The sequence below is a fragment of the Mauremys reevesii genome, linkage group 14 (assembly GCF_016161935.1).
Source record: "Mauremys reevesii isolate NIE-2019 linkage group 14, ASM1616193v1, whole genome shotgun sequence".
NCBI classification, from domain to species: Eukaryota; Metazoa; Chordata; order Testudines; family Geoemydidae; genus Mauremys; species Mauremys reevesii.
In genome coordinates, this window is record NC_052636.1 from 13,179,541 (window position 1) to 13,207,533 (window position 27,993).

A 27,993-nucleotide genomic window follows, 5' to 3' on the forward strand; every position below is an offset into this window, starting at 1 on the left:
TTTCCAATTCCAATATCTCTTTTTTGAGTTCGTCCTTCTCCCCACTCCAGAGCCTTCTGCTGGTATCTCTCGATTGGCTACAGATTGACTGCCTGAAAATCATCCCCTGCTACCAGCTCTTTGATAAGCAGCCCCTGATCACCCGCTGAGTTTTGTGAAGCAGCAAGAGGAACTCTCATAATGTGCCTCCCAAAACTGTGTCATGGGGTTTCTCCAATTTAGGGGCTCCCTGAGCTGTCACCATTTTGTTTTATCACCCTGTGCGGGCAGCGAGCGGAGGCCTCCTTAAGCATTGATTGGAAATGAAAATTAGCCAAGTCACCCTCACCGCCCTATGCCTGTGTCCAACCCCCTGGGCTGGGGGTGGCTGATCCCTGGAAGAACTCGCCACTCACATCACCAATTGCTTAATGAGGGCAGTATAAACACCAGCAGCGGGGCAGGACTGGGAGATAACCCCGGATCTCCGGCAAGGACGGCCAGCCAGACAAGGGATCCTGCCAGATACGCTCCTCCCTGCCTCACCAACTACGATGGGCGTCTACAAAGTCCGTGTCGCCACGGGGAACTTCCTGCTAGCCGGGACCTTCAGCTCCATCTCCATCACCCTGGTGGGGACCCACGAGGAGAGCGACAAGAAGCCCCTCGACAACTGGGGGAAGGACTTCAACCCCGGGGCGGTGAGTACTAATAGAACGGAGACAGGATCTGTGGACAGAACCTCCCAGTAGAAAGTGTGGGGGGGTCGCCAACACTCGTGACTTGGGGCTGTCTGATCATCAATCCCCAGCTTCTGGAGTCATGGGATTACTCTGGGCGACTCTGGGTTCATTTGAAAAAAAATATTGACGTTTCTAGTCCTTGTGGTTGCATAGAAAACCTGACCTAAGTGCAGCTTAAAAGATCTCCAAATAGTTGTTTTTTTTCTTAAATCTCCAGTGCCTGGATGATGACAGGAGAGTGGCAACTTTTATTGTGAAAATGTTATTGCTTATGGTGGAGAGGAGAAAGGGGTGCAAATTTTCAACTCTAATTTTTTTTTGCGGTGAAAAATGGCTATTTGGCACAACCTTTCACAAATTTGCACTGATTCCGCTGAACTGTTTGAGTTCCAAAATAAAAAAAACCAGAATGTTTCAGGCTTCTCATTTTCAAAATGAAAGTGTTAAATTTTTTCTAGGCAATGAGCATTTCTGTTATGTTACATTTTGTTTAAAAATGATGTCCCCTGACTTTCAGATTTGCCAAAAATTTCACTTTTTTGGTTTGACCAGAAGTGAATCCCCTGCCCCATCTTTGTTGGAAATGCCAGAACTGAAAAATCCATTCGATGTCCTCATTCTATTATGTGGGGAGGACGGTCTAGTGGTTAGAGTAGTTGCCAGGACTATGCTAGATCCTGGTTTGATTCCCTGTGCTACCGCAGTCTCACTGTGTGAAAGCCTTTCTGTGACTCAGTTTTCCCATCTATATAATGGGGATAACAGCGCTGTACTACTTCACGAAAGCGCTGGGAGGGTTAATGCGTTAAAGATTCAACGTGCCGCCATACAACCGTGGTGGGTGCCAGATAAGTACCTAAAATAGACGAGCTGTAGAAATGCCTCAGAAATACAAAGCGTGTGGGTGACTGCTTTAATCTCAGCCAAACTCAGGATGGTTTGGGAGGGACGCTGCGGGATGGTGCGTGTAAGGGGGCTTTCCCTCCGCTCCCCGGTTCTTGCCACGCGGACTGAAAGCAGATGTCCCAAGTGCAGGCAGTGTGATGTTTATTGGGGTTAGTTCGAAGCAAACACCCCATCGCGCGACACGCCGGCAGAGTCTATTTCCCAGGGCTCTGTTCCCAGCTCTGACACTGCAGAGCCCGGCCTGTGTCCCTGTTCCTCATTTCCACCCCCCTCCTCCTCATCAGCCCCAAATATACCAGCCGTGCCCGCCCCTGCTCCCACCTCTTACGGTCATGTTCCGTTGGAGGGGCGTGGGTCTGGGGTCTTTGTCCCACCGCTTTTGGGAGGGTGTAACAGTGCGGAGGACTCACCCCCTGCTGGTTGCTCCGGGGATGAGCGCCGGCTCCGGAGCGCCCTCTGCAGGGCATGTCCTGCCCGTTGTCTGCTCCGCTCCACTGTTTCAGACCCACGTTGCTCTCCCCGCTCAGCGGGGTTCTCTTGGGGATGCTGCCCCCCCCGGCAGTGCCCCCTACTTCTTCCTCACCCCTCTTCCGGGGTTACGGCCGTCCTGTGGCTCGCACCCGCCGCAGGGGCCAACCACACCCCCAAAGCCTGGCCCCTCGCTGCAGGGGCAAGTGGCAGCCTGTATCGGCCCCACTCCTCTGTGGCCAGGTGCAGTGCAAGGGAGGGGACCCAGGCCCACCCGAGCCAGAGACCCTCTAGCTGCAGCCTCCCTGCCCAGCCGAGCTGGTAACAGCTCCCCCTCCGCTCCCCTGATCCTGCTCTGTCTCCGGTGCTCTCCCTGGGAGCCAGTCCTCCTCCCTGGCTTGTCGGGGAGAGACTCCCGTCCGCTCTGCTTAGATCTGTGCTGCCCCAGCAGCTGCCTCCCGACCGGCTCCTAACAAGCCTCACCCTAATTAGCTGCAGGTTTCCACAGCCTCCCTGGCGGCTTCTGCCCCACCCTCGGCTGCACCACTACAGAGGGGTAAGGAGCGGGCACCGACCTTCTCCCTCGTTCTGCCCATTCTCCTCGTCTCTCTCTGCACCGAGCGGAGGGTGCACTGAGCACGGGGATGCAGGGTCTGGGAGGGAGTTAGGGTGCAGGAGCAGGCTGGAGATTGGGGTGCAGGGTCTGGCCAGATTTTAGGATGCAGGAGGGGGCTCAGGGTTGGGGCAGGAGGTTGGGGTGTGGAGGCGCTTAACCGGGGGCAGCTCCCGTTTGGCGTGAGGGGGGCAGGTGGGAATGTGGGGGGGGGGGTGTAGGAGCTCAGGGTGGGGATGTGGGGGGTGCAGGGGTCAGGGCAGAGGGCTGGGGATGTGAGCTGGGGCCGTGGGGATGCTCCCAGCCCCCTGCCCTGAGCAGCTCACGGCAGGGGGCTGAAGGGGGGTCTGCCCTAATTTCACCCCCTCCCCCTGCAGCCAGCGCACTGCAGCTCCTCCCCTCCCCCGCCATGGCGCGGGTGATCGGCTGTTCGGGGGGCAGGGAGGGGGAGGGGCGGGTGTGACGCACGCTATATGCTTTTATAAATCTATGCTAACGAGTGAATATAATGAAACTGGAATATGCTTCATGCAAAAGGTCTCTTGTAAGGTATCATTACAAAGCTTATAATTTACGGAGCGTGATCATCCTATTTGCATAAATGTGTCACTCTTGTGTCTGAAACTGGGAAGACGAAATATCACGCTGAGGGCCTGTTGTAATTATGCAAAGTGTGGGCCATTAATGGTGGTTCGGAGTCTGGATGGCTCCCTTTAACCAGGACAATTGACTGTGGCTGGCTCTGTTTGCAGGCCGCCTTCCTGTGAGTTAGGCTGGGAGGAATGAAGTGGGGGGAGGGATGGCTTAGTGGTTTGAGCATTGGCCTGCTTAAACCCAGGGTTGTGAGTTCAATCCTTGAGGAGGCCATTTGGGGATTGGTCCTGCTTTGAGCAGGGGGTTGGACTAGATGATCTCCTGAGGTCCCTTCCAACCCTATGATTCTATGAAGGCCTGACGTCTTACAGTCACATGCGATCACGTCACCTGAACTGGAATCCACCTTTAACCTTGTCTTTCCGTTGACAAGGAGTGGGTGGGAACAGGGCCGGATTTAGGAAATGCGAGGCCCAACTCGAATCGTTTCGACGGCGGGTCCTTCGCTCTGCCCTGGCTCTTGGGTGGCACCAAAGGACCCGCTGCTGAAATGCCGCCGAAGACCCGGAGCGCCGCCGGGTGGGTAAAAATTAAAAAGGCGCCTAAGTTAGGCGCTGTTCTTTAGGGTGTGGGGCCTGATTCAGGGGAATCAGCCTAAAGCCGGCCCTGGGTGGGAACCCAGAGAGGGACACAGGATTCCCGCCTTATGCAAAAGCTCTATAAATAAGTGGAACAGGAGAAAGTGGAGAGCCATCATGAGGCATCCCCTAGCTACCACCTGAGCTGGAACAAGAGCTCTAGAGGGGAAAGACTTGAGGTGAGGGATACCTCAGTGGTTTGAGCGTTCGCCTTCCAAACCCAGGATTGTGAGCTCAATCCTTGAGAGGGCCATTTGGGGATTGGTTCTGCTTTGTGTAGGGGGTTGGACTACATACCTCCTGAGGTCCCTTCCACCCCTGATATTCTATGATTGTGTCCAGTCTCAGGAAAAACCTAATTAAGCATCTCTAAGGGTGAGATTATCTGTCTTCAGTTTGATTAGACATACATTCGTGAGTTTGGTTTTATTTTTCTTGGGGCTAGTCTACACTTACCAGCCGGGTCGACGCGGTGAGTTCGACTTCTCGGAGTTCGAACTATCGCGTCTAATGTGGACGCGATAGTTCGAACTCCGGAAGCGCCGCGGTCGACTCCGGTACTCCACCACTGCCAACGGCGGTGGCGGAGTCGACCTTGGAGCCGCGGACTTCGATTCCGCGGCGTCTGGACGGGTGAGTAGTTCGAACTAGGGTACTTCGAATTCAGCTACGCTATTCACGTAGCTGAACTTGCGTACCCTAGTTCGACCCCGCTTCTTAGTGTGGACCAGCCCTTGGTGACTTACTTTGTTCTGTCTGTTACGACTTAGAACCACTTCAATCCTACTTTCTGGATTTAATAAAATCACCTGTTACTTATTAATTAACCCAGAGCCAGTATTAATACCTGGGGGAGCAAACAGCTGAGCATCTCTCTCTATCAGCGTTATAGAGGGCGGACAATTTATGAGTTCGCCCTGTGTAAGCTTTATACAGGGTAAAACGGATTTATTTGGGTTTCGACCCCACTGGGAGTTGGGCATCTGAGTGTTAAAGACAAGCACGCTTCTGTGAGCTGCTTTCAGGTGAGCCTACAGCTGTTAGGGGATGTGATTCAGACCTGGGTCTGGGTTTGCAGCAAGTTAGCAGGCCTGGCTCAAACCCTGAAATCTTAAACTGACGGGGCAGGAAGGCAGGGGCAGAGGTCTTGGCACATCAGGTGGCAGCTCCCAAGGGGGGAAGAGAAATCCAGACGCCCCATCATGGTGTGCCCGAGAGGTTGGGTCCGGGTTATCTGTCACACTGTGGTGGGGGGCTCTTCCATGATAATTAGTGGTTGTACCTTCACCACCGCCGTAGACATTACAAAATTAGCCTCCTTATCAACAGGCCAATAGCCATAATAATCCACAGTATCATCGGGAGCCCTGATCGTGGTAATATAGTGCAACATCCGGGCCACCACCAGGACTGCTTCTCCTCCTGTGACAGGGTCAAGGTCTTTTAACACCAATTCTGGAGTGTATATTTTAAATCTGTCCCGTTGTTGGCAGTGGCAGCGAGCTGGTCCTGCGGGTTTCCCGTGCTGTTGTCCGTGTTATGAGTCCACGGGATATTCACAGGCAAACGGGATATTGTCCACACCGGCTTGAGCACGTAGTGTGGGCTGGTTCGATTGCACACAGCGATGAGTTCCACAGATCCATTCGTGCACCCTAGTCCCAGTGGGAGCGTGTAGAGGGTTCTCGTCGTGCGGACAGAAAGCAGGGTGTCCGAAGTGCTCGACACGCTGGCAGTGTCTGTTCCCCCGTGTTCCCCTTCCCAGCTCTGACGCAGCAGAGCCCGGCCCGTGTCCCCCTTCCCTATCCCCCCCTCCTCCTCCTCCTCAGCAGGCCCAAATTTACCTGCCGTGCACGCCCCTAATCTTTGTCTTTTGTTTACACATATTGGTATAAGATCTAAGTGTATTCACACCCCAAATTCAATCTCAGGCTGACAAACAAGCCTATACACTGACAGAGTGTGAACACTTGCGGATAGTACTGAAATAGTTAACAGCGCTGGCTACAGCATTGCTAACTCGCCTGACTTTTTGGCGCATCCTGTGATCCTTGGGGTATATCTTAAAGCCCCAAGCACCTGGAGTCATGTGAATCCGTGAGAATCTAGGTTTTGGGGTGGTTTTTTTTTCTTTTAAAAAAACTCTCATTTCTTCTGTTTGCGGGGCAGAAAAAATCTGGAAAATGTGACCTCTTCTTATATTAATATTATGAATAATGATAATAATTGATAAATAAATAACAGGACATTCAACAAAAGCAGCAAAAGCGTAATTGGATTAAAGGGCTTTACATTCACCCCAGGATTCACTGCTACTAACTGGAAGAGTTTAGCAGGGTTGAGCAGAGGGATTCAATAATTCAACAAATCATTGTAATATCATCCGGATTTCCACCGGCTGCAATAAACAAGGGTTGTCTGCCCTGCGGTTCCCGGTCCCCAGCCAGTTCCCAAGTGTCTTGAGCGAGGGAAACACTCACTCGTCGAAGGTTATCGCAAAATGTTTCTCTGTGGGTTTTCTCACTCAAACTGAGCGGCTTTCCGCACCGCAGTGGGAGACGGGATACCGGGCTAGATGGGCCCGTTGGTCCCATCCATGTGCAGAGGTTGCTGTATTCCTTGCGGGAGTCACAGCCTGGTGTCTAAAGAGACAGAAGAGAAGCTGCCGAACTGGCGTTGATGTGTTTCACGGTAGGCCCTAGAGGCCAACACCCGGACTCACGATCTGCATCTACTCGGAAAACGAACTCCGTCTCCTTTTCACTAGTACTCGATCTCACTGCAGTGGCATTAAGGGCCGTGCCAGACCCGAGCTGCTGCTCCTTTGGGGTGGCAGGCCTGGTGTTTTGGTGAGTAGCCAGCGCCAGGGGCTGGAGATGACAGGGGAACAGTTCGCAGGCACCGTAATGCCCGGGAGACAGGGCGGGTTAAGGGGTGGGGACTGGAGAAAGACTCAAGGGATCGGATAGCCGAGAGGTCGATTGGTATCAGAGACATCCGGGGCGATGCTTGGAGTTTTCATGGAGGGCTGGAAGATCTGGTGCATGGGGCTGGGTCGGCGGGTTGGGTGGAGATCAGGTGAGGCAGTGGGGCAGGGCTGGGTGAGGCATCAGGCATCAGTCTGTGGCTCAGCCAGCTTCCTCTGGTTCTTGGGGTCTTTATATAGTCTGGGTACCCACAGAGAGTGTGGCCAGCCCAGCCCATTGGGGGCCTGGGCCGTGGCTGCCCCGGGGCTGCAGGTTCAAGGCTCAGGAGGGTGCCTGAGGACCTGGCAGGCCGGGGTTCAATACTGGGGCCCTGGCAGGGGAGTGGGGTGTGATGGGTTTGGTCACAGAGACCCCCTTGGGACTGTTACCTGATGTGCTGAAATTACCTCTGAGCCCGTTTTCCCTGCCAGCTTGGACGGGTGGAGGGCAGAACATCCTCTTCTGCTTTAACCGAGGCCAAGCTTAGAGGCAGACGGCGGCTCGGACCCGTTTCTGGCAGCTTCTAACACACGGTGGGCGCCGCTAGAGGGCTCACAAAGGCTTTAAAGGGATTGGGCCCTTCATCCTATACACGGCTCGGCTACGCTGAGCTAACACGAGTTGTAGCCAAATGGGACAACCTTGGCCTCTCCCGGCAGGCTAATGAAAGGCAGGTGCTGAGTAGAACAGTGGTTGCGACAGGGCCCTGGCCGAGCTGCGGTTCCTTGGCGACGTCCAGACGACGGGGGGCACAGGAGGCCGGCGAGGATTTTATTTGGGGAGGGGGAGACAGAGGCTGGATGAATCCCTGAGTTGTCCCCCCGCTGCAGGTGGAGGAGTTCAAACTATGCTGCCGGCGCTGGCTGGGGGACATCGTCCTGGTGCGGCTCCACAAGGAGCCCTACTCCTTCTACCCCACCGACAACTGGTACTGCAGCTTCGTGGAGGTCATCTCCCCCCACGGCCAGACCTACCGCTTCCCCTGCTACCAGTGGGTCGAGGGCTACCGCACGCTGGAGCTGCGGGAGGGAAAAGGTAGGGGGCTGCGGGCTGGGGGAAGGGCACGGGGGTTGGTCTGGTGCTACTTGGGGTCATAGCGAGCTAGTTATCCCGGTACACACCCCTCTATCTATCCATCCGCATCCACACCCCTCTGTCTATCCATCCATCCCTGTACACCCCTCTGTCTATCCATCCCCATACACCCCTCTGTCTATCCATCCCCGGACACACACACTATCTCTCTATCTACCTCTCTATCCCCATCCATCTATCTATCTATCTATCTATCTATCTATCTATCCCCTGACACTCCATCTATCTATCTATCTATCTATCTATCCCCTGACACCCCATCTATGTATCTATCTATCTATCTATCTATCTATCTATCTATCCCCTGACACCCCATCTATGTATCTATCTATCTATCTATCTATCTATCTATCTATCTATCCCCTGACACTCCATCTATCTATCTATCTATCTATCTATCCCCTGACACTCCATCTATCATCTATCTATCTATCTATCCCCTGACACCCCATCTATCTATCTATCTATCTATCTATCTATCTATCTATCTATCCCCTGACACCCCATCTATCTATCTATCTATCTATCTATCCCCTGACACTCTATCTATCTATCTATCCCCTGACACCCCATCTATCTATCTATCTATCTATCTATCTATCTATCTATCTATCTATCCCCTGACACCCCATCTATCTATCTATCTATCTATCCCCTGACACCCCATCTATCTATCTATCTATCTATCTATCTATCTATCTATCTATCTATCTATCTATCTATCTATCCCTCCCCTGACACTCCATCTATCTATCCCCTGACACCCCATCTATCCATCTATCTATCCCCTGACACCCCATCTATCTATCTATCTATCCCCTGACACCCCATCTATCTATCTATCTATCTATCCCCTGACACCCCATCTATCTATCTATCTATCTATCTATCCCCTGACACTCCATCTATCGATCTATCTATCTATCCCCTGACACTCCATCTATCGATCTATCTATCCCCTGACACCCCATCTATCTATCTATCTATCTATCCCCTGACACCCCATCTATCTATCTATCTATCCCCTGACACCCCATCTATCTATCTATCTATCCCCTGACACCCCATCTATCTATCTATCCCCTGACACCACATCTATCAATCTATCTATCTATCCCCTGACACCCCATCTATCTATCTATCTATCCCCTGACACCCCATCTATCTATCTATCTATCCCCTGACACCACATCTATCGATCTATCTATCCCCTAACACTCCATCTATCTATCTATCTATCTATCTATCTATCTATCTATCTATCTATCTATCTATCCCCTGACACTCCATCTATCTATCTATCTATCTTTCTATCTATCTATCCCCTGACACTCCATCTATCTATCTATCTATCTATCTATCTTTCTATCTATCTATCCCCTGACACTCCATCTATCTATCTATCTATCTTTCTATCTATCTATCCCCTGACACTCTATCTATCTATCTATCTATCTATCTATCTATCTATCTATCTATCTATCTATCTATCTATCCCCTGACACCCCATCTATCTATCGATCTATCCCCTGACACTCCATCTATCCATCTATCTATCTATCCCCTGACACCCCATCTATCCATCTATCTATCTATCCCCTGACACCCCATCTATCTATCTATCTATCTATCCCCTGACACCCCATCTATCTATCTATCCCCTGACACCCCATCTATCTATCTATCTCTCTATCCCATACACACCCCTGTCTCTCTCTCTCTCTCACGTTCTCTCCTTTCCCCCAGGCCAGACCGTTTGCGATGATGCCAACTGCCCATTGCTGCTGGAGCAGCGGCAGGCTGAGCTGACGCACCGACGCGAGTGCTATGGGTGAGTGGGACCCTGTGGGGGTTGGGGGAGCTCCGGCCTGTGCAGGGTGCCGGGGATGGAGGGAGCGGTAGGAACTGCAGGACAGGTGGGCCCGGGACCGTGGCTGAGGGTGGCTGGATTTGGCTGGGCAGGGTGTATCGATGTTGCCAATCCTTTAGAATCGAAAATCTAAAGGTTTATTCATAAAAGAAAGATATCTAGACGAGAGCTAAAACTGGTTAAAGGAATCAATTACATCCAGTAACGGCAAAGTTCTTGGTTCAGGCTTGTCGCAGTGATGGAATAAATCAGGTTCAAATCAAGTCTCTGGAGTCCATCCGCAGCTGGGATGGGTCAGTCAGTCCTTTGTTCAGAGCTTCCGTTTGTAGCAAAGTCCCTCCAGAGCCAAGGATCAAGATTGAAGACAAGATGGAGGAGATGCGGCTGCCTTTTATCGTCTCTTGCCATGTGGCCTCTGCTTTGTTTGTTCCAACCACAAGCCACCCAGCACATGGCATGGAAGAAACCTTAAGAGCTCTGTCCCTGCATGCTTTGCTGAGTGCAAGGCGTATCTGCCTTCTCTCAATGGGTCAGTTGTACAGCTGATGGTCCTTAATGGGCCACCAAGCAGGCTAGGCAGAACTAACACCAGCTTGTCTGGGATGTGTCCCAGAAGCACAGCACAAGTTTGAACTACAGACAGTGTAGCGCCGACACTTCTAACTTTAAATACAAAAATGACACGTGCATACAGATAGCGTAATCATAACCAGCAAGCCACCTTATTTGACCTCCTTTGTACAAGATTCGGTGCCGCTACAGGGTCTTGGTTGCAACCATGGTCTGTACGGTCACAGTTCGTGTCCATAACGACACACAGCGGCCGGCCAGGGCTAACGTCCCCTGCCGTCTCTCCATGCCCAGGTGGAAGGACTACGCCCCTGGACTGCCCCGGTGCCTGGCGGTGGAGAACGTCATCGAGCTGGACTGTAACACCATGTACTCCTTCACCAAAAGCACCAACTTCCTGCTGCGCGGGGGGAACGCGTGAGTGCGGCTTTCCCCACGGCCAGACCCGTTCCCAGTGCCTGCCCCTAGAAACTACCCCCAACCCTGTACAGTAACCCTAACCCTGTACACACACAACCCTAACCCAGTACTATCTCCTTTCCCTAATCCTACCCTAACCCATATCCCATACCCTTTCTCTCACTCTGCCTATGCCCTATAGTCCTTCCCTAGCCCTAACCCGACCGTGTAGCCTGACGCCTTTCCGTAACCTTAACTCTGACCCTTCCCCAAGACATCCACCTTTCGGCAGTGCGGGAGGGATGTCTGTGTGTGCAGCCCAGCCCCAGGGACTAACCCCTAACCCTCCTCTATACCCTAATCCTTATCCCTAGCCCTACTCTATCTATTCCCATACACATCCATTCTCTCTCTCATTCTCTCCATCCGCCCCCATCAATCTGTCTATCTATCCATCCCCAGACACCCCCCCATCCCATATTACTCACTCTATTCCTTGTGGTAGGAGAGAAGAGCTTGAAAACCCAGGTGTCACCAACCCAGCCATGCTGCCTGAGTCTGCTGAGAGCCTGAGCCCATCGCTCTGACAGGGGGCAGCTGCTCCGAGCGTGGCTCCATTTTGCCACCAGTGCATCTCTGGGGGGGGAGGGAAAGGGGGGCCCTATTTGTTATTGTCGGGGGCAGAAAGGGCCATCCCCATCCCCCCCTCAGGGGCTCTCACATGTCTCTCTGCCCCCCCAGGCAGTTGGAGCTGCGGCTGAAGGGTTTCCTGAGCTGCACCAACTCCTGGGCAAAACTGGACGACATCAACAAGGTTTTCTGCTTCAACAAGACCCCGGTCACAGGTAGGTGACCCCCCCCACCGCCACCCCGAGCCCTGCTCGCCTGGGCCCACCGGAGCCCCCCCACGCACAGAGCAGGGTGATTGGGACGGGTGTGACGCAAGCGGCTGGAGACCCCAGCACTGCTTGTGCCAGGCCCTGCCCAGAGCTTCCCAACCGCGATCAGGGACCCCCCCAGCCTTGTGCCAGTTGCTGCCCAGACTCCCTCCGAGATCAGGCCCCCCTCATGCTGGACCGTTAGCCCCGTTCTCCAGTGTGGGGAGGCCATGGCCCCGAGAGACGCCGAAAGCTGCCCCAGGCACCCAGGGTAGGACTCGAACCCGGCTCCCCTGAGTCCCGGCCCGTTAACCCCGCGGCTGCCTTGCCCGTGTCCCCCCAGAGTACGTGCGGGCGCACTGGCGAGAGGACACGTTCTTCGGGTACCAGTTCCTGAACGGGGTCCACCCCATGGTGATCCGGCGCTGCACGGAGCTCCCCTGCAACTTCCCCGTCACGCCGGCCATGGTGGCCTCCTCCCTGGGGGAGAGCTGCAGCCTGCAGGATGAGCTGGAGGTAAGTGGGACGCCGGGGACACCCCTGGGGGAACACGGTCACGGTCTGAGCTCTTGGCTCCCTCCCCAGCATCACTCCAGGCACGAGCAGCCATGGGTCAGAGGTGTCCAGCGGGCCCAATTCCAGAGCCAGTGGGGAAGCTCACGGTGTTGGGAGAGGGCACTGCTGCAAGGAAGCTCGCAGCAGTGGGAGAGGGCACTGCTGCGGGGAGCTCGCAGCAGTGGGAGAGGGCACTGCTGCGGGGAAGCTCGCAGCGCTGGGAGAGGGCACTGCTGTGGGGAAGCTCGCAGCGCTGGGAGAGGGCACTGCTGCGGGGAAGCTCGCAGTGCTGGGAGAGGGCACTGCTGCGGGGAAGCTCGCAGCGCTGGGAGAGGGCACTGCTGCGGGGAAGCTCGCAGCGCTGGGAGAGGGCACTGCTGGGGGGAAGCTCGCAGCGCTGGGAGAGGGCACTGCTGCGGGGAAGCTCCCAGAGCTGGGAGAGGCACTGCTGCAGCTCGCAGCGCTGGGAGAGGCACTGCTGCGGGGACGCAGCGCTGGGAGAGGGCACTGCTATGAGGAAGCTCGCAGCGCTGGGAGAGGGTACTGCTGCGGGAGCTGCAGCGCTGGGAGAGGGTACTGCTGCGGGAAGCTCGCAGCGCTGGGAGAGGGCACTGCTATGAGGAAGCTCGCAGCACTGGGAGAGGGCACTGCTGCGGGGAGCTCGCAGCGCTGGGAGAGGGCACTGCTATGAGGAAGCTCGCAGCGCTGGGAGAGGGCACTGCTGCGGGGAGCTCGCAGCGCTGGGAGAGGGCACTGCTGCGGGGAAGCTCACAGCGCTGGGAGAGGGCACTGCTATGAGGAAGCTCGCAGCGCTGGGAGAGGGCACTGCTGCGGGGAGCTCGCAGTGCTGGGAGAGGGCACTGCTGCGGGGAAGCTCGCAGCGCTGGAGAGGGCACTGCTGCAGGGAAGCTCGCAGCACTGGCATCCCAGCGTTCCCCCACACCCTGGGGTCCCCACTCTGCACCGCCGGATGCACTGCCCCAGCACTCTGCTCTGCTCCCCCTGTGCCTTGCAGAAAGGGAACATCTTCCTCGCTGACTATAAAATCCTGGAGGGCGTCCCGGCCAACACGATCAACGGCTACCAGCAGTACATCGCCGCGCCCCTCTGCCTGTTGCACCTGCAGGCCTCCGGGGAGCTCGTCCCCATAGCCATTCAGGTAACGGCCCCCCATGCAGCCCCCATCCCTACACAGTCCCAGGGCTGGGCATTGCCATCTAAGGGACTGGCCCAGGGAGAGAACCCAGGAGTCCTAGCTCCCAGCCCCCCCTGCTCTAACCCACCAGCCCCCACTCCCCTCCCAGAGCCGGGAGAGAACCCAGGAGTCCTGGCTCCCAGCCCCCCCCTGCTCTAACCCACCGGCCCCCACTCCCCTCCCAGAGTCGGGGAGAGAACCCAGGAGTCCTGGCTCCCAGCCCCCCTGCTCTAACCCACCAGCCCCACTCCTCCCAGAGCTGGGGAGAGAACCCAGGAGTCCTGGCTCCCAGCCCCCACTGCTCTAACCCACCAGCCCCCACTCCCTTCCCAGAGCCGGGGGCGAACCCAGGCGGCCTGGCTCCCAGCCCCCTTGCCTGACCCACCAGCCCCCACTCCTCCCAGAGCCGGGGAGAGAACCTAGGAGTCCTGCCTCCCAGCCCCCCCTGCTCTAACCCACCAGCCCCCACTCCCCTCCCAGAGCCGGGAGAGAACCCAGGAGTCCTGGCTCCCAGCCCCCCTTGCCTGACCCACCAGCCCCCACTCCCCTCTCAGAGCTGGGGAAAGAACCCAGGAGTCCTGGCTCCCAGCCCCCTTGCTCTGACCCACCAGCCCCCACTCCCCTCCCAGAGCCAGGGAGAGAACCCAGGAGTCCTGGCTCCCAGCACCCCGCACACACTATTCTGGGCCCCCCATCTCCGCCTGCAGCGTGTGGGTCTCTGCAGTGTCACTGGCAGCTGGCTCTGTACTCCAGCCCTTTGTCCCCGGAGCTGAGTCCCGATGCAGGCGCCTGCACTGTCTGTCCCTTCCACAGCGGGGCCGGGTAAGGTTAGGGTGAGGGTATAGAGTCGGGTTAGGGATAAGGGTTAGGGTTGGGGTATAGAGTAGGGTTAATATATAGAGTAGGTTTAGGGGTAAGGGTTAGGGTTGGGGTATAGAGTAGGGTTAATATATAGAGTAGGTTTAGGGGTAAGGGTTAGGGTTGGGGTATAGAGTTGATTTAGGGGTTAGGGTATAGAGTGGACTTAGGGTTTAGGGTTTAGAGTAGGGTTGGGGTAAGGAGTTAGGGTTGGGGTATAGAGTACGTTTAGGGGTTAGGGTACAGAGTCGATTTAGGGGGTAGGGTTATGGTTAGGGTATAGAGTACGTTTAGGGGTTAGAGTACAGAGTCGATTTAGGGGTTAAGGTTATGGTTAGGGTATAGAGTACGTTTAGGGGTTAGGGTACAGAGTCAATTTAGGGGTTAGGGTTATGGTTAGGGTATAGAGTACGTTTAGGGGTTAGGGTACAGAGTCGATTTAGGGGGTAGGGTTATGGTTAGGGTATAGCGTACGTTTAGGGGTTAGGGTACAGAGTCGATTTAGGGGTTAAGGTTATGGTTAGGGTATAGAGTACGTTTAGGGGTTAGGGTACAGAGTCGATTTAGGGGTTAAGGTTATGGTTAGGGTATAGAGTACGTTTAGGGGTTAGGGTACAGAGTCGATTTAGGGGGTAGGGTTATGGTTAGGGTATAGAGTACGTTTAGGGGTTAGGGTACAGAGTCGATTTAGAGGTTAGGGTTATGGTTAGGGTATGGAGTACGTTTAGGGGTTAGGGTACAGAGTCGATTTAGAGGTTAGGGTTATGGTTAGGGTATAGAGTACGTTTAGGGGTTAGGGTACAGAGTCGATTTAGGGGGTAGGGTTATGGTTAGGGTATGGAGTACGTTTAGGGGTTAGGGTACAGAGTCGATTTAGGGGTTAGGGTTATGGTTAGGGTATAGAGTACGTTTAGGGGTTAGGGTACAGAGTCGATTTAGGGGTTAGGGTTATGGTTAGGGTATAGAGTACGTTTAGGGGTTAGGGTACAGAGTCGATTTAGGGGGTAGGGTTATGGTTAGGGTATAGAGTACGTTTAGGGGTTAGGGTACAGAGTGGATTTAGGGGGTAGGGTTATGGTTAGGGTATGGAGTACATTTAGGGGTTAGGGTACAGAGTGGATTTAGGGGTTAGGGTTATGGTTAGGGTATAGCGTACGTTTAGGGGTTAGGGTACAGAGTGGATTTAGGGGTTAGGGTTATGGTTAGGGTATAGAGTACGTTTAGGGGTTAGGGAACAGAATTGATTTAGGGGTTAGGGTTATGGTTAGGGTATAGAGTACGTTTAGGGGTTAGGGTATAGAGTAGGGTTGGGGTAAGGAATTAGGACTATGGTTAGTGGTAGGGTATAGCATAGGGTTAGGAGTAAGGAGCTGGGGGAGGGGGAGGGTATGCACTCCCCAGTTGTGTGTATATGCACACCCCAGCTGCATGTGTGTGCCCAGGTGTGCGTGTGTGTGTGTGTATGCACACCCCAGCTGCATGTGTGTGCCCAGGTGTGCGTGTGTGTGTGTGTATGCACACCCCAGCTGTATGTGTGTGCCCAGTTGTGTGTGTGTGTGTGTGCGCACACCCCAGCTGTATGTGTGTGCCAGTTGTGTGTGTGTGTGTGCACACCCCAGCTGTATGTGTGCCCAGTTGTGTGTGTGTGTGTATGCACACCCCAGCTGTATGCGTGTGCCCAGTTGTGTGTGTGTGTGTGTGCACACCCCAGCTGTATGTGTGCCCAGTTGTGTGTGTGTGTGTGTGCACACCCCAGCTGTATGTGTGTGCCCAGTTGTGTGTGTGTGTGTGTATGCACACCCCAGCTGTATGCGTCTGCCCAGTTGTGTGTGTGTGTGTGTATGCACACCCCAGCTGTATGTGTGTGCCCAGTTGTGTGTGTGTGTGTGTGTGCACACCCCAGCTGTATGTGTGTGCCCAGTTGTGTGTGTGTGTGTGCACACCCCAGCTGTATGTGTGCCCAGTTGTGTGTGTGTGTGTGTATGCACACCCCAGCTGTATGCGTCTGCCCAGTTGTGTGTGTGTGTGCACACCCCAGCTGTATGCGTGTGCCCAGGTGTGTGTGTGTGTGTGTGTGTGTATGCATGCACACCTCAGCTGTATGTGTGTGCCCAGTTGTGTGTGTGTGTGTGTGTGTGTGTGTGTGTGCGTGTGTGTACACACACCCCAGCTGTGGGTCTCCTCTTCCTAACACTGGATTTGCTGCACCGTCATGTCCCCTCATCCTGGCCGCCGGGTCCCAGTCCCTGGGCTCCCCTGGGGGAAGCAGCAGGATTCACACCCCCGGCTTGCGCCAACCCGCCCCCACACCCCTCCTGTGTCTCTCCCCCCGCAGCTCAGCCAGCGCCCAGGCCCCGGCAGCCCCATCTTCCTGCCCAGCGACTCCGAGTGGGACTGGATCCTGGCCAAGACCTGGGTGCGCTACGCCGAGTTCCTGGTGCACGAGGCCGTCAGCCACCTGCTGCTCACCCACCTGATCGACGAGGCCTTCGCCCTGGCCACCCTGCGCCAGCTGCCCATGTGCCACCCGCTCTTCAAGGTGAGAGAGGGGCCAGGCTGCCCCCGCCAGCCCCCAGCCAGCTGTGCCCAGATGTGCGGGAGAGAAGAGCCCAGCAGGGGGAGCCTGCCAGACGGGCCCCGCTGCCGGCATCCACCCAGTGATGAGCTGCCAAAATATTAACAACAGGTTCCCTCCTCCTCACCTCACGAGGGGGTCATGCCCCCCCCGGGGGTCGTGCCCCATCCAACTCCCCATGTTCCTTGACACCCCCCGGGACCCCTGACCCATCCCCCCTGTCCCCTGACTGTCCCCTGCCGCCCCATCCAACCCCTCCTCTCATTCTTGATGCCCCCCGGGACCCCTGCCCCATCCAGCCACCCCTTCTCTCTGTCCCTGCCTGCCCCCCACCACCTCATCCAACCCCTGCTCCTTCCTGACTGCCCCCCGGGACCCCCATTCAACCCCTGCTCCTTCCTGACTGCCCCCGGGACCCCATTCAACCCCTGCTCCTTCCTGACTGCCCCCAGGACCCTTGCCCCCATTCAACCCCTTGTACCCTGCCCTGTGACCGCCCGACCCTATCCACCCCCACAACCAACCGAACACCTCCCTGCCCCTGCCCTTACCACACTGCCTGGGGCGGGGGCCAGGTCCGCTCCGGCGGGACCGGAGCCGCGCGGCCCGACTCCCCGGGCCGGACCGGAGCCGCTCGGCCGGCACCGGGGCCGGAGCCGTGGGTCCCGAGCTGGGCCGGGTCGGGGGTGCTTGGCCGGGACCCGGCTGGGGCACTCGGCCGGGGCCAGGGGGAGCCGCTCAGGTGGAGCCGGACTGGGCCGTGTGCGCCGTCCCCCCCGGCCCGGTTTACCAGCCTGCTGCTTGTTTCAGGCTTCCCGCGAACATTTGATTCGCGGGAAGCAGGGGAGGGCAGAGCGTTCAGGGGAGAGGGGGAGGTGAGCTGGGGCCGGGGGTCGGGGGGACAGCTGCCCGAGCCTTGGTTAAATTTAAAAGCTTTTTCAGAACCGGTTGTCCTGGAACGGCCGGTTCTAAAAAGGCTTGTAAATTTAACAACCGGTTCTTGCGACCCGGCGCGAGCTCGCCACTGCATCCACCTGTGCCCAGCTGCACGTGGTGGGGGGTGCGTGCCCAGCGTGCCGGGCCGGGCGTGCCCCACGCTGGCTGCATTCTACCCATCACGGTCCGGCACCTCCCCAATGATGGGGAAGAAGGAGCCGCTGCTGGGGTGGGGGGGGTGGCTCCCTGCTTGCCCTCACCCACCCCTGTGTCTCTTATCCCCCAGCTGCTGCTGCCCCACACCCGCTACACGGTGCACATCAACGTCGTGGGCAGGACCCTGCTACTCAGACGTGGAGGGATCATCGAAAGGGTGAGAGGACCCCCACGGTCAGGGGCGTTGGACCCAGCTCCCCTCCCAGAGCTGGGGAGAGAACCCAGGAGTCCTGGCTCCCAACCCCTCCCTGCTCTAACCCACCAGCCCCCTCTCCCCTCCTAGAGCCGGGGAGAGAACCCAGGAGTCCTGGCTCCCAGCCCCCCTGCTCTGACCCACCAGCCCCCACTCCCCTCCCAGAGCCGGGGAGAGAACCCAGGAGTCCTGGCTCCCAGCCCCCCCTGCTCTAATCACCAGCCCGCACCCCTCCCAGAGCCAGGGAGAGAACCCAGGAGTCCTGGCTCCCAGCCCCCCTGCTCTGACCCACCAGCCCCCACTCCCCTCCCAGAGCTGGGGAGAGAACCCAGGAGTCCTGGCTCCCAGCCCCCCTGCTCCAACCCACCAGCCCCCACTCCCCTCCCAGAGCCAGGGAGAGAACCCAGGAGTCCTGGCTCCCAGCCCCCCTGCTCCAACCCACCAGCCCCACTCCTCCCAGAGCCGGGGAGAGAACCCAGGAGTCCTGGCTCCCAGCCTCCCCTGTTCTAACCACCAGCCCCCACACCCCTCCCAGAGCAGGGGATAGAACCCATGAGTCCTGGCTCCCAGCCTCCCCGCTTCTAACCACCAGCCCCCACGCCCCTCCCAGAGCAGGGGATAGAACCCAGGAGTCCTGGCTCCTAGCCCCCCCAGCGCTAACCCACCAGCCCCCACACCTGTCTCAGAGCCGGGGAGAGCACCCAGGCCTCCTGGCTCCCAGCCCCCTGCTCTAACCACCAGCCCCCACTCCCCTCCCAGAGCCATGTACTTGGGAGTAAAATGCGCCTGTTGCCCGAGGTACCGGCCTCACCTGGAACCCCTGAAGCTCTCTTCCCATATTGACTTGCCGTGAAAACCACATCGGGAACCTCCCAGAGAGCAGATCCTTCGGGCCAGCCTCCATCTCAGTTAGTCCCGGTGTTTGCACTGCACGGCTCTGCGGATGCAGCCTCTGCCTTCAGCTCGTCAGTCCTGTTAGCAATGAACTCGGAGAACGCCAGGAGGACGGGTGAGGTCCCAGCGAGCTGGAAAAGGGCAAATACGGCATCTGTCTTTGAAAAGAAGAACAAAGAGGACCCTGGGAATTATAAACCAGTCAGTCTAACTGGAAGATACTGGAACAAGTTATTAAACCATCAAGGATGGATCATAGGGTTAGAAAGAATGGCCCACATGGATTTGTCAAGAACAAATCATGCCAGACCAACCTAATTTCCTTCTTGGACAGCATTGCTGGCCTTGTGGCTGGGAAGAAGCAGTAGACTATCTTGATTTGAGTCTTTTGACACATCCCACGTGCAAACTAGGGAAATTTGGGCTGGATGGAATTACTATGGGTGGTTGAAAGGCCAGACGCCAAGAGTGGGTTCTCGATGGTCAGCTGTCAAATGGAATCTCGTGGGGTCCCACAAGAGGCCAGGCCTGGCTCGGCACTATTCATTATTGTCATGAATGACTTGGATAACGGAGTGGAGAGTTTGTTGATAAAATTTGCGGCTGACACCAAGTTGGACATTAGGAAATACTTCTTCACTAGTAGGGTGGGGAAGCACTGGAATGGGTTACCTAGGGAGGTGGTGGAATCTCCTTCCTTAGAGGTTTTTAAGGTCAGGCTTGACAAAGCCCTGGCTGGGATGATTCCGTTGGGTTTGGTCCTGCTTTGAGCAGGGGGTTGGACTAGATGACCTCCTGAGGTCCCTTCCAACCCTGAGATTCTATGATTCTATGATAGGAAGGGTTGCAAGCACTTTAACGGGCAGGATTAGAACTCAAAGCGACTGCGACAGCTCGGAAAATTGGGCTGAAATCGACAAGCTGAAATTCAGCGAAGACAAGTGCGAAGTGCACCACTGAGGAAGGAAAACTCCAATGCCCAACTGCACAATGGGATGTAACTGACTGCCGGGGGTCGTACTGTTCGAAAGGATCTGGGAGTTACAGTGGAATATAAAACAGTGGAATATAAGACAACAATTAGACGCAGTTGGGAAAAAGGCTAATTTCATTCTAGGCTGTATTAACGGGAGTGTCCTGCGTAAAACCCGGGAGGTCATTGTCTGGCCCTCGTGAGACCTCAGCTGGAGAACAGGGGGGTGGGGGTGGGGAGGGACGTCACACTTTAGGAAAGATGTGACCAAATTGGAGAGAGTCTGGAAAAGAGGAACAAACATGATAAAACCCTGATCTATGAGGCCAGGTTAAAAAAAAACAACTGGGCATATTTAGTCCTGAGAGAAGAAGACCGAGTGGGGGACCTGATAGTCTTGAAATATGTTACAAAGAGGACGATGATCAATTGTTCTCTGGTCCTGCTGAAGGCAGGACAAGAAGTAATGGGCTTAATCCTCAAGAAGGGAGATTGAGGTTAGATATTAGGAAAAGCTTTCTCTCTCTAAAGATAGTTAACTCTGGAGCAAGCACAGAGGTTGTGGAATCTCCATCATTGGAGGTTTCCAAGAACTGGTTGGATAAACACCGGAGGTTGCGAGTGATTGGTCATTTCTGGGGTACAACACAAAGCGAAACATCGGGGAGGCACATTTGTCATGGGGCGTATTGTCAGTTGTCTCGTTGCGCTGAAATAGGTCGTGGTGGTATTTCATTCTAACCCGCCCGCTGGCTCAGAGGTTGAAGGCTCTGTCTCTGGTCCCTTCCCAGGGCATGGGCTCGGGGATCGAGGGGACCAAGGTGCTGATGGCCAAGGGCATGTCCTGCCTGACCTACAACTCCCTCTGCTTCCCTGATGACATCCAAGAGCGCGGGGTTGACTGCATCCCCAACTACTACTACAGGGATGATGGGCTGAAGATCTGGTCGGCCATTGAGAGGTAAGGAGCAGGAGCCGGGGCAGAAGTGGGCGAGGAAGCAGATGGCATGTGGAAAATTCCCACCGGCTCAGAGTTGCTTGGAAACACGGCTTTCCTGCCACGTAAAGAATTCTGAGTTTAAAAAAACTGGAATTTCCTAAAGGGCACTTTTTGAAAGACAGCTGCCACCACACACCCAGCTACATTGCATGAAAGCTCCTTGAGCCACTCATGAATCACACAGAGAGCACCAGCCAATTCTCCCCAGCCTTGCACACCAGGACTATACCATCTCGCCCTGGTCAGAAGCCTGGCCAGTTTCAGTTTATTTCCCAGTCCGCCCCTCCCTCACTGTGGAGAGGACATGCACCAGTCTCTGTACCTGAGCTGAGATTTCCTGAGCGCTTCAACCAAAGCAAATTGTTTTAGGTAAAATATAAAACAGGTTTATTAGCTACAGAAAGTGATGATACATGGTAGGCATAAGATGTTAGAGACAGTTAATAGAAAATAAAAGGTAAATGCAGAGTCTAAATCATAAACCTTATTACCTAGGCAGCATTTGATGACTATGAGCCGCCAATGTGATATGGCCGTTAAAAAAGCTAATGCGGTTTTGGGATGCATCAGGCGAGGTATTTCCAGTAGAGATAAGGAGGTGTTAGTACCGTTATACAAGGCACTGGTGAGACCTCATCTGGAATACTGTGTGCAGTTCTGGTCTCCCATGTTTAAGGAGGATGAATTCAAACTGGAACAGGTACAGAGACGGGCTGCTAGGATGATCCGAGGAATGGAAAACCTGTCTTATGAAAGGAAACTCAAAGAGCTTGGCTTGTTTAGCCTAACCAAAAGAAGGCTGAGGGGAGATATGATGGCTCTTTATAAATATATCAGAGGGATAAATATCAGGGAGGGAGAGGAATTATTTAAGCTTAGTACCAATGTGGACACAAGAACAAATGGATATAAACTGGACTCTAGGAAGTTTAGACTTGAAATTAGACGAAGGTTTCTACCCATCGGAGGAGAGAAGTTCTGGAACAGGCTTCCAAGGGGAGTAGTGGGGGCAAAAGACATATCTGGCTTTAAGACTAAGCTTGATAAGTTTACGGAGGGGATGGTATGATGGGATAGCCTAATTTTGGCAATTAATTTGGCAATTGAGCTTTGATTATCAGCAGGTAAGTATGCCCAGTGGTCTGTGATGGGATGTTAGATGGGTTGGGATCTGAGTTACTACAGAGAATTCTTTCCTGGGTGCTGGCGGGTGAGTCTTGCCCACATGCTCGGGGTTTAGCTGATATTTGGGGTCGGGGAGGAATTTTCCTCCAGGGCAGATTGGCAGAGGCCCTGGGAGGTTTTCGCCTTCCTCCGCAGCATGGGGCACGGGTCACTTGCTGGAGGATTCTCTGCAGTTTGAGGTCTTCAAACCACACTTTGAGGACTTCAATAACTCAGACATAGGTTAGGGGCTTGTTATTGAAGTGGATAGGTAAGATTCTGTGGCCTGCACTGTGCAGCGGGTCAGACTAGATGATCATAATGGTCCCTTCTGACCTTAAAGTCTATGAGTCTATGAGCATTTAGATCAACCAATTTTCTCAGCCCACTGGGTGTTACAATTCTTCATACACGGGCTTCTCCCTGGAGCCTGGGACCAGTCTTCTCAGTTAAAGTTTTCGTCTTCCCGGCATCCTTGTTGCTTCCAGCGTAGGTGAGGGAGGAGAGAGGCCAAGGAATGATACCACTGTCCCTTATTTTATACCTCAGTCCATGTGCCTAGAAGACACTCGCCCAGACATGTCCTGGTGGGCTTTGCTGAGTCACTGGGTTGAACAATCCCCCTGGTGGGTCTTGCGCAACTGCGTCAGAGAGTGGAGCAGTCCCCATTGTGTGGTGCTTGGGCAGCCCTCATTGAATTGTAAAGCCCTTGATTACAATTCCCCCGCTTCTTATTGGTCGTTGAACACCCTCCTGGGTGGGGGAAGTTCTTTGTATGTCACTAGCGAATTTACAGCATATTTCAGTAACAACCACCCAGCAAAATCTCATAACTTCATACACACTAATGATACACATATTTGGAAAGAACAATGGGTTTCAGCAGGTCATGACCTTTCATATGATATCGTACATGACATGCTTTGTATGAAATATCACAACTATATATGAATGATGCGTATGGGTTTTCCGGGGAGCTATTTTGAGGTACAGTGTGTCACAGATTCTATTCCTGATACCTGGAGGTTCCCTGGTAACAAGGCAACATGGTGTCAACGGGTAGCTTTGGGCACTAAAAAATTAACCCTAATGCAATGGAAAACGCAAATATTGATGCCTGGCTTGGTGATCTGGCTGATCACACAGCTAACGAATGGCTGGCATTGCGGAGAAAGGGAACGCATGAAAAATCCAAAGCAATTTGGGCTGATTTATTAGAGGTCTATGATCAATGTAGACACTGAAGATAGATATGTCACATCCCCTCCCCTGCCTTTATCCTAACCCTCGTCGCTGACTTTGTGTGGTAGATTGGTTGGCTTAGGAAAAATGAATGAAAACTTGTAAATACGCAACAATGGAGAGGAAAAGTCAAACTTTTGGGAATTTTGCCCCAAACCAAATTCCGGGAAAAGGTCTCATTGGGGGTGAATGGAAACACTTGGTTTCAGTCAAGCCAAGATGTTTTGTGTCAATGGCGATGCTTATTTAATGTATTAACTTCCACAAGAGCAAGTCTAATTTGAAATGAAAACTTCAACTCTGCTGTAGACGAGATCCACAATCACCTGGAGGTCAGGCCGGCGGCTTAGCCACCAGGCCATGCTCCCACAGCTAGGAAAGGGCGAAGTGGAGGGGACACTAGGTAACGGCCAGGGTGCACGGTACCACTGGGCTGTTTGGTGATGCTGGCTGAGTGACGCTGGTGCACTGGGGAGCGATGTGGCCTGCATCGACCCATCCAGGCTGACACATCTCTGCTCTTTCCAGCTTCGTCTCCGGCATCGTCAGACACTATTACCGCAGCGACGCCCACGTCCTGGCCGACTGCGAGCTGCAGGCCTGGGCAGACGAGATCTTCCGTGAAGGCTTCCTGGGGAACGAGGCGTCCGGTAGGGGCCATGTGAACCCAGAGCTCTGCAACCATTGGTCACCGGGCTCCATGCGTGTCTCAGGAGGACGAACAACTGTCAGCCAGATCTAAGCTGGTGTCAATGGGCGTCTCCATACTGGAGTCAATGGGGCCAGATCCCAGCTGGTGTCAATGGGCGTCTCTCCATTGGAGTCAATGGGGCCAGATCCCAGCTGGTGTCAATGGGCGTCTCTCCATTGGAGTCAATGGGGCCGGATCCCAGCTGGTGTCAATGGGCGTCTCTCCACTGGAGTCAATGGGGCCAGATCCCAGCTGGTGTCAATGGGCGTCTCTCCATTGGAGTCAATGGGGCCAGATCCCAGCTGGTGTCAATGGGCATCTCTCTATTGGAGTCAATGGGGCCAGATCCCAGCTGGTGTCAATGGGCGTCTCTCCATTTGAGTCAGTGGGGCCAGATCCCAGCTGGTGTCAATGGGCGTCTCTCCATTGGAGTCAATGGGGCCGGATCCCAGCTGGTGTCAATGGGCGTCTCTCCATTGGAGTCAATGGGGCCGGATCCCAGCTGGTGTCAATGGGCGTCTCTCCATTGGAGTCAATGGGGCCAGACCCCAGCTGGTGTCAATGGGCGTCGCTCCATTGGAGTCAATGGGGCCGGATCCCAGCTGGTGTCAATGGGCGTCTCTCCATTGGAGTCAATGGGGCCAGATCCCAGCTGGTGTCAATGGGCGTCTCCCCATTGGAGTCAATGGGGCCAGATCCTGGCTGCTGTCAATGGGCATCTCTCCACTGGAGTCAATGGGGCCAGCGACCCTGCAGGGACAGGGTGGCCTGGATCACGGTGGTGGGACGGGGCTGTGGGGTGACTGGGAACGGCCCCGCCGTGGGAACAGGCAGGGCGGGGAGATGGCACGTGGCCGAGCTGAGGCCCTGAGCAGGACAGTGACTCACCGTGGGAGGCTCCGGCAGAGGGAGGCATCGAACCCGACTCTAGGCGTCCCAGCCCAAGGCCACAGAGCAGGGTCGGGCCGGGTCAGTGACACCCGTTCTCCATCCCGCAGGCTTCCCCTCGTCCCTGCAGAGCATCCCCGAGCTCATCAAGTACCTGACCATGTGGATCTACTGCTGCTCGGCCCGGCACGCCGCCCTCAACAACGGGCAGGTAGGGAGAGGCCAGCCTGGGTGCTCGGGGCCCCATTCCCTGCCCCCCACGGGACCCTGGGGTCCTGCCACTGACACCCCCACCCTGCACCCCCCCACACGAGGCCCTGGGGGCCTGCCACCGACACCCCCACCCTGCAGCCCCCCCCACAGGGCCCTGGGGTCCAGCCACCGACACCCCCACCCTGCACCCCTGCACACGGGGTCCTGGGGTCCTGCCACCGACACCCCCACCCTGCACCCCCACACCGTGCCCTGGAGTCCAGCCACCAACACCTCCAGTCTGTCCCCCACCCCACTGACACCTCAATCCCCAGGACCCTGCTCTAGCAGCCAATCCCCCACCCAGCACCCAACCCCAGTGGGACCCTGCTCCAGCCCCCTAAAACCCTCCCCTACTGCCGCGCTCAGCACCCCCAACCCCCCTCTTGACTTTCCTAACCGTTGCCCGTGGGTGAGACGCTGACCAAGCCCCGGATGCCCAGATCCCTTGGCTGAGCCAGACCTTCCCTGGGCGGGGTGACGAGGGGATCCCTGGCTGGGCTGGGGGGGTCCCCGGCTGGGCTGGGGGGGTCCCCGGCTGCTCTGACTGTGGGCGTCTCTCTGGGCCGCAGTACGAGCTCGGCGCTTGGATGCCCAACTTCCCGTCCTCCATGAGGAACCCCCCGCCCCAGGCCAAGGGCACCTCCTCCCTGGAGAGCTACCTGGACACCATCCCGGAGGTCAACAGCACCAGCATCGCCATTTCCGTCCTCTGGCAACTCTGCTGTGAACCGGGGGACTCGGTGAGGACACGGGCACTAGGGGGCGCTGTGGGGCAGGGAGCGGGGTGGGGAGCTCAGCAGGGGGCGCTCTCCCCTGGCAGGGGGCTGGCCCCAGGGTGGCACTAGGGGGCGCTGTGGGGCAGGGAGCGGGGTGGGGGGCTCAGCAGGGGGCGCTCTCCCCTGGCAGGCGGGGCTGGCCCCAGGGTGGCGCTAGGGGGTGCTTTGGGGAAGGGAGCGGAGCAGGGGCAGCAGGGGGCGCTCTCCCCTGGCAGGCGGGGCCGGCTGTGGGGGGCGCTGTGGGGCAGGGCAGGGGGCGCTCTCCCCTGGCAGACGGGGCTGGCCCCAGGGAGGTGCTAGGGGGCGCTATGGGGCAGGGAGCAGAGCAGGGGAGGCAGGGGGCGTTATCCCCTGGCAGGCGGGGCCGGCAGTGGGGGGCGCTGTGGGGCAGGGCGGGGGGCTCGGCAGGGGGCGCTCTCTCCTGGCAGGCGGGGCTGGCCCCAGGGTGGCGCTAGGGGGCGCTGGGCTGTGCCTGGGGGTGTCTCTTTAATGAGCCGTTCAGCTGAGTTCTTCCCTCCGTTGTGGTAAGAATAAAGGACCCACTGACCTTTCCCACGAGCCGGGGCATGAACCCAGGTGTCCCGGCCCAGCTGCACTTTGGGGGATTCCGTTCAAACACCCATAAATTCCACCGTGTTGTTTCAACCGGCCGCAGGATTCACCTTCCCTCCCTGGCCTGAACTCTTCCCAGTGTTGCTACACAGCTGTTAAACACCTGCCCTGCGCTCTAGGGCACATGAGGGATCCTTGTGTAACCGGCCGCCCACCCCAGAGGTGGCTGCATCTCAGCGCCGGGCGAGGGGTCCTTGGGTAACCAGCCGCCCCGCCCCAGAGGTGGCTGCATCTCAGCGCCGGGCGAGGGGTCCCTGGGTAACCGGCCGCCCCGCCCCAGAGGTGGGCGCATCTCAGCGCCGGGCGAGGGGTCCCTGGGTAACCGGCCGCCCCGCCCCAGAGGTGGCTGCATCTCAGCGCCGGGCGAGGGGTCCCTGGGTAACCGGCCGCCCCGCCCCAGAGGTGGCTGCATCTCAGCGCCGGGCGAGGGGTCCCTGGGTAACCGGCCGCCCCGCCCCAGAGGTGGCTGCATCTCAGCGCCGGGCGAGGGGTCCCCGGGTAACCAGCCGCCCCACCCCAGAGGTGGCTGCATCTCAGCGCCGGGCAAGGGATCCCCAGATAACCGGCTGCCCCACCCCAGAGGTGGCTGCATCTCAGCACCAGGTGAGAGAGCCCTTCCGTGCTGTCCCTCACCGCTCTCCCGTTCCCTTGCAGAGATCCCTGGGCACGTACCCCGACGAGCACTTCACGGAGGAGGAGCCCAAGCGGCTGATTGCGGCCTTCCAGGGGCGCCTGGCCCAGATCTCCCAGGAGATCCAAGAGAGGAACAAATCCCTGCCCATCCCCTACCGCTACCTGGATCCCCACCAAATCGAGAACAGCACGTCCATCTGAGCCCGACCGGCGAGCCCCAGGGACGGGCCCCACGCGGCCGCTGGCAACGCTGTCCCTGGGATCCTGTCCAGGGGCAATAAACCACAGACTGGTCCCACTCTGAATGGCTGATTCTGTCTAGTGGGGTACAGCATGGGGGGCTGGGAGCCAGGACTCCTGGGTTCAATCCCTGGATCTGGGAGGGGAGTGGGGGCTGGTGGTTAGAGCAGGGGGGCTGGGAGCCAGGACTCCTGGGTTCTCTCCCCGGCTCTGGGAGGGGAGTGGGGGCTCGTGGTTAGAGCAGGAGGGGCTGAGAGCCAGGACTCCTGGGTTCTCTCCCCGGCTCTGGGAGGGGAGTGGGGGCTCGTGGTTAGAGCAGGAGGGGCTGAGAGCCAGGACTCCTGGGTTCTCTCCTTGGATCTGGGAGGGGAGTGAGGG

General features: G+C 56.4%; 1 protein-coding gene across 1 annotated transcript; it reads left to right on the top strand.

Moving 5' to 3' along the window:
- The first annotated feature begins 533 nt into the window (after positions 1-533).
- Positions 534-27,694, top strand: LOC120381807 (arachidonate 12-lipoxygenase, 12R-type-like). Its single transcript, XM_039499941.1, has 14 exons — positions 534-680; positions 7,738-7,942; positions 9,749-9,833; positions 10,737-10,859; positions 11,583-11,686; positions 12,063-12,235; positions 13,290-13,433; positions 16,663-16,866; positions 18,125-18,211; positions 20,906-21,075; positions 24,049-24,170; positions 25,210-25,310; positions 25,924-26,094; positions 27,397-27,694. The coding sequence occupies exons 1-14, from the start codon at positions 534-536 to the stop codon at positions 27,574-27,576; spliced, it is 2,016 nt and encodes a 671-aa protein (XP_039355875.1). The 3' UTR covers positions 27,577-27,694.
- The last annotated feature ends 299 nt before the right edge of the window (positions 27,695-27,993 follow it).

Coding starts and splice junctions, on each gene's coding strand:
- LOC120381807 (XM_039499941.1), top strand. CDS start 534: ATGGGCGTCTACAAAGTCCGTGTCGCCACGGGGAACTTCCTGCTAGCC. Junction 13,434..16,662: donor TCGTCCCCATAGCCATTCAG/GTAACGGCCCCC, acceptor CTCCCCCCGCAG/CTCAGCCAGCGCCCAGGCCC. Junction 25,311..25,923: donor CCGCCCTCAACAACGGGCAG/GTAGGGAGAGGC, acceptor TCTGGGCCGCAG/TACGAGCTCGGCGCTTGGAT.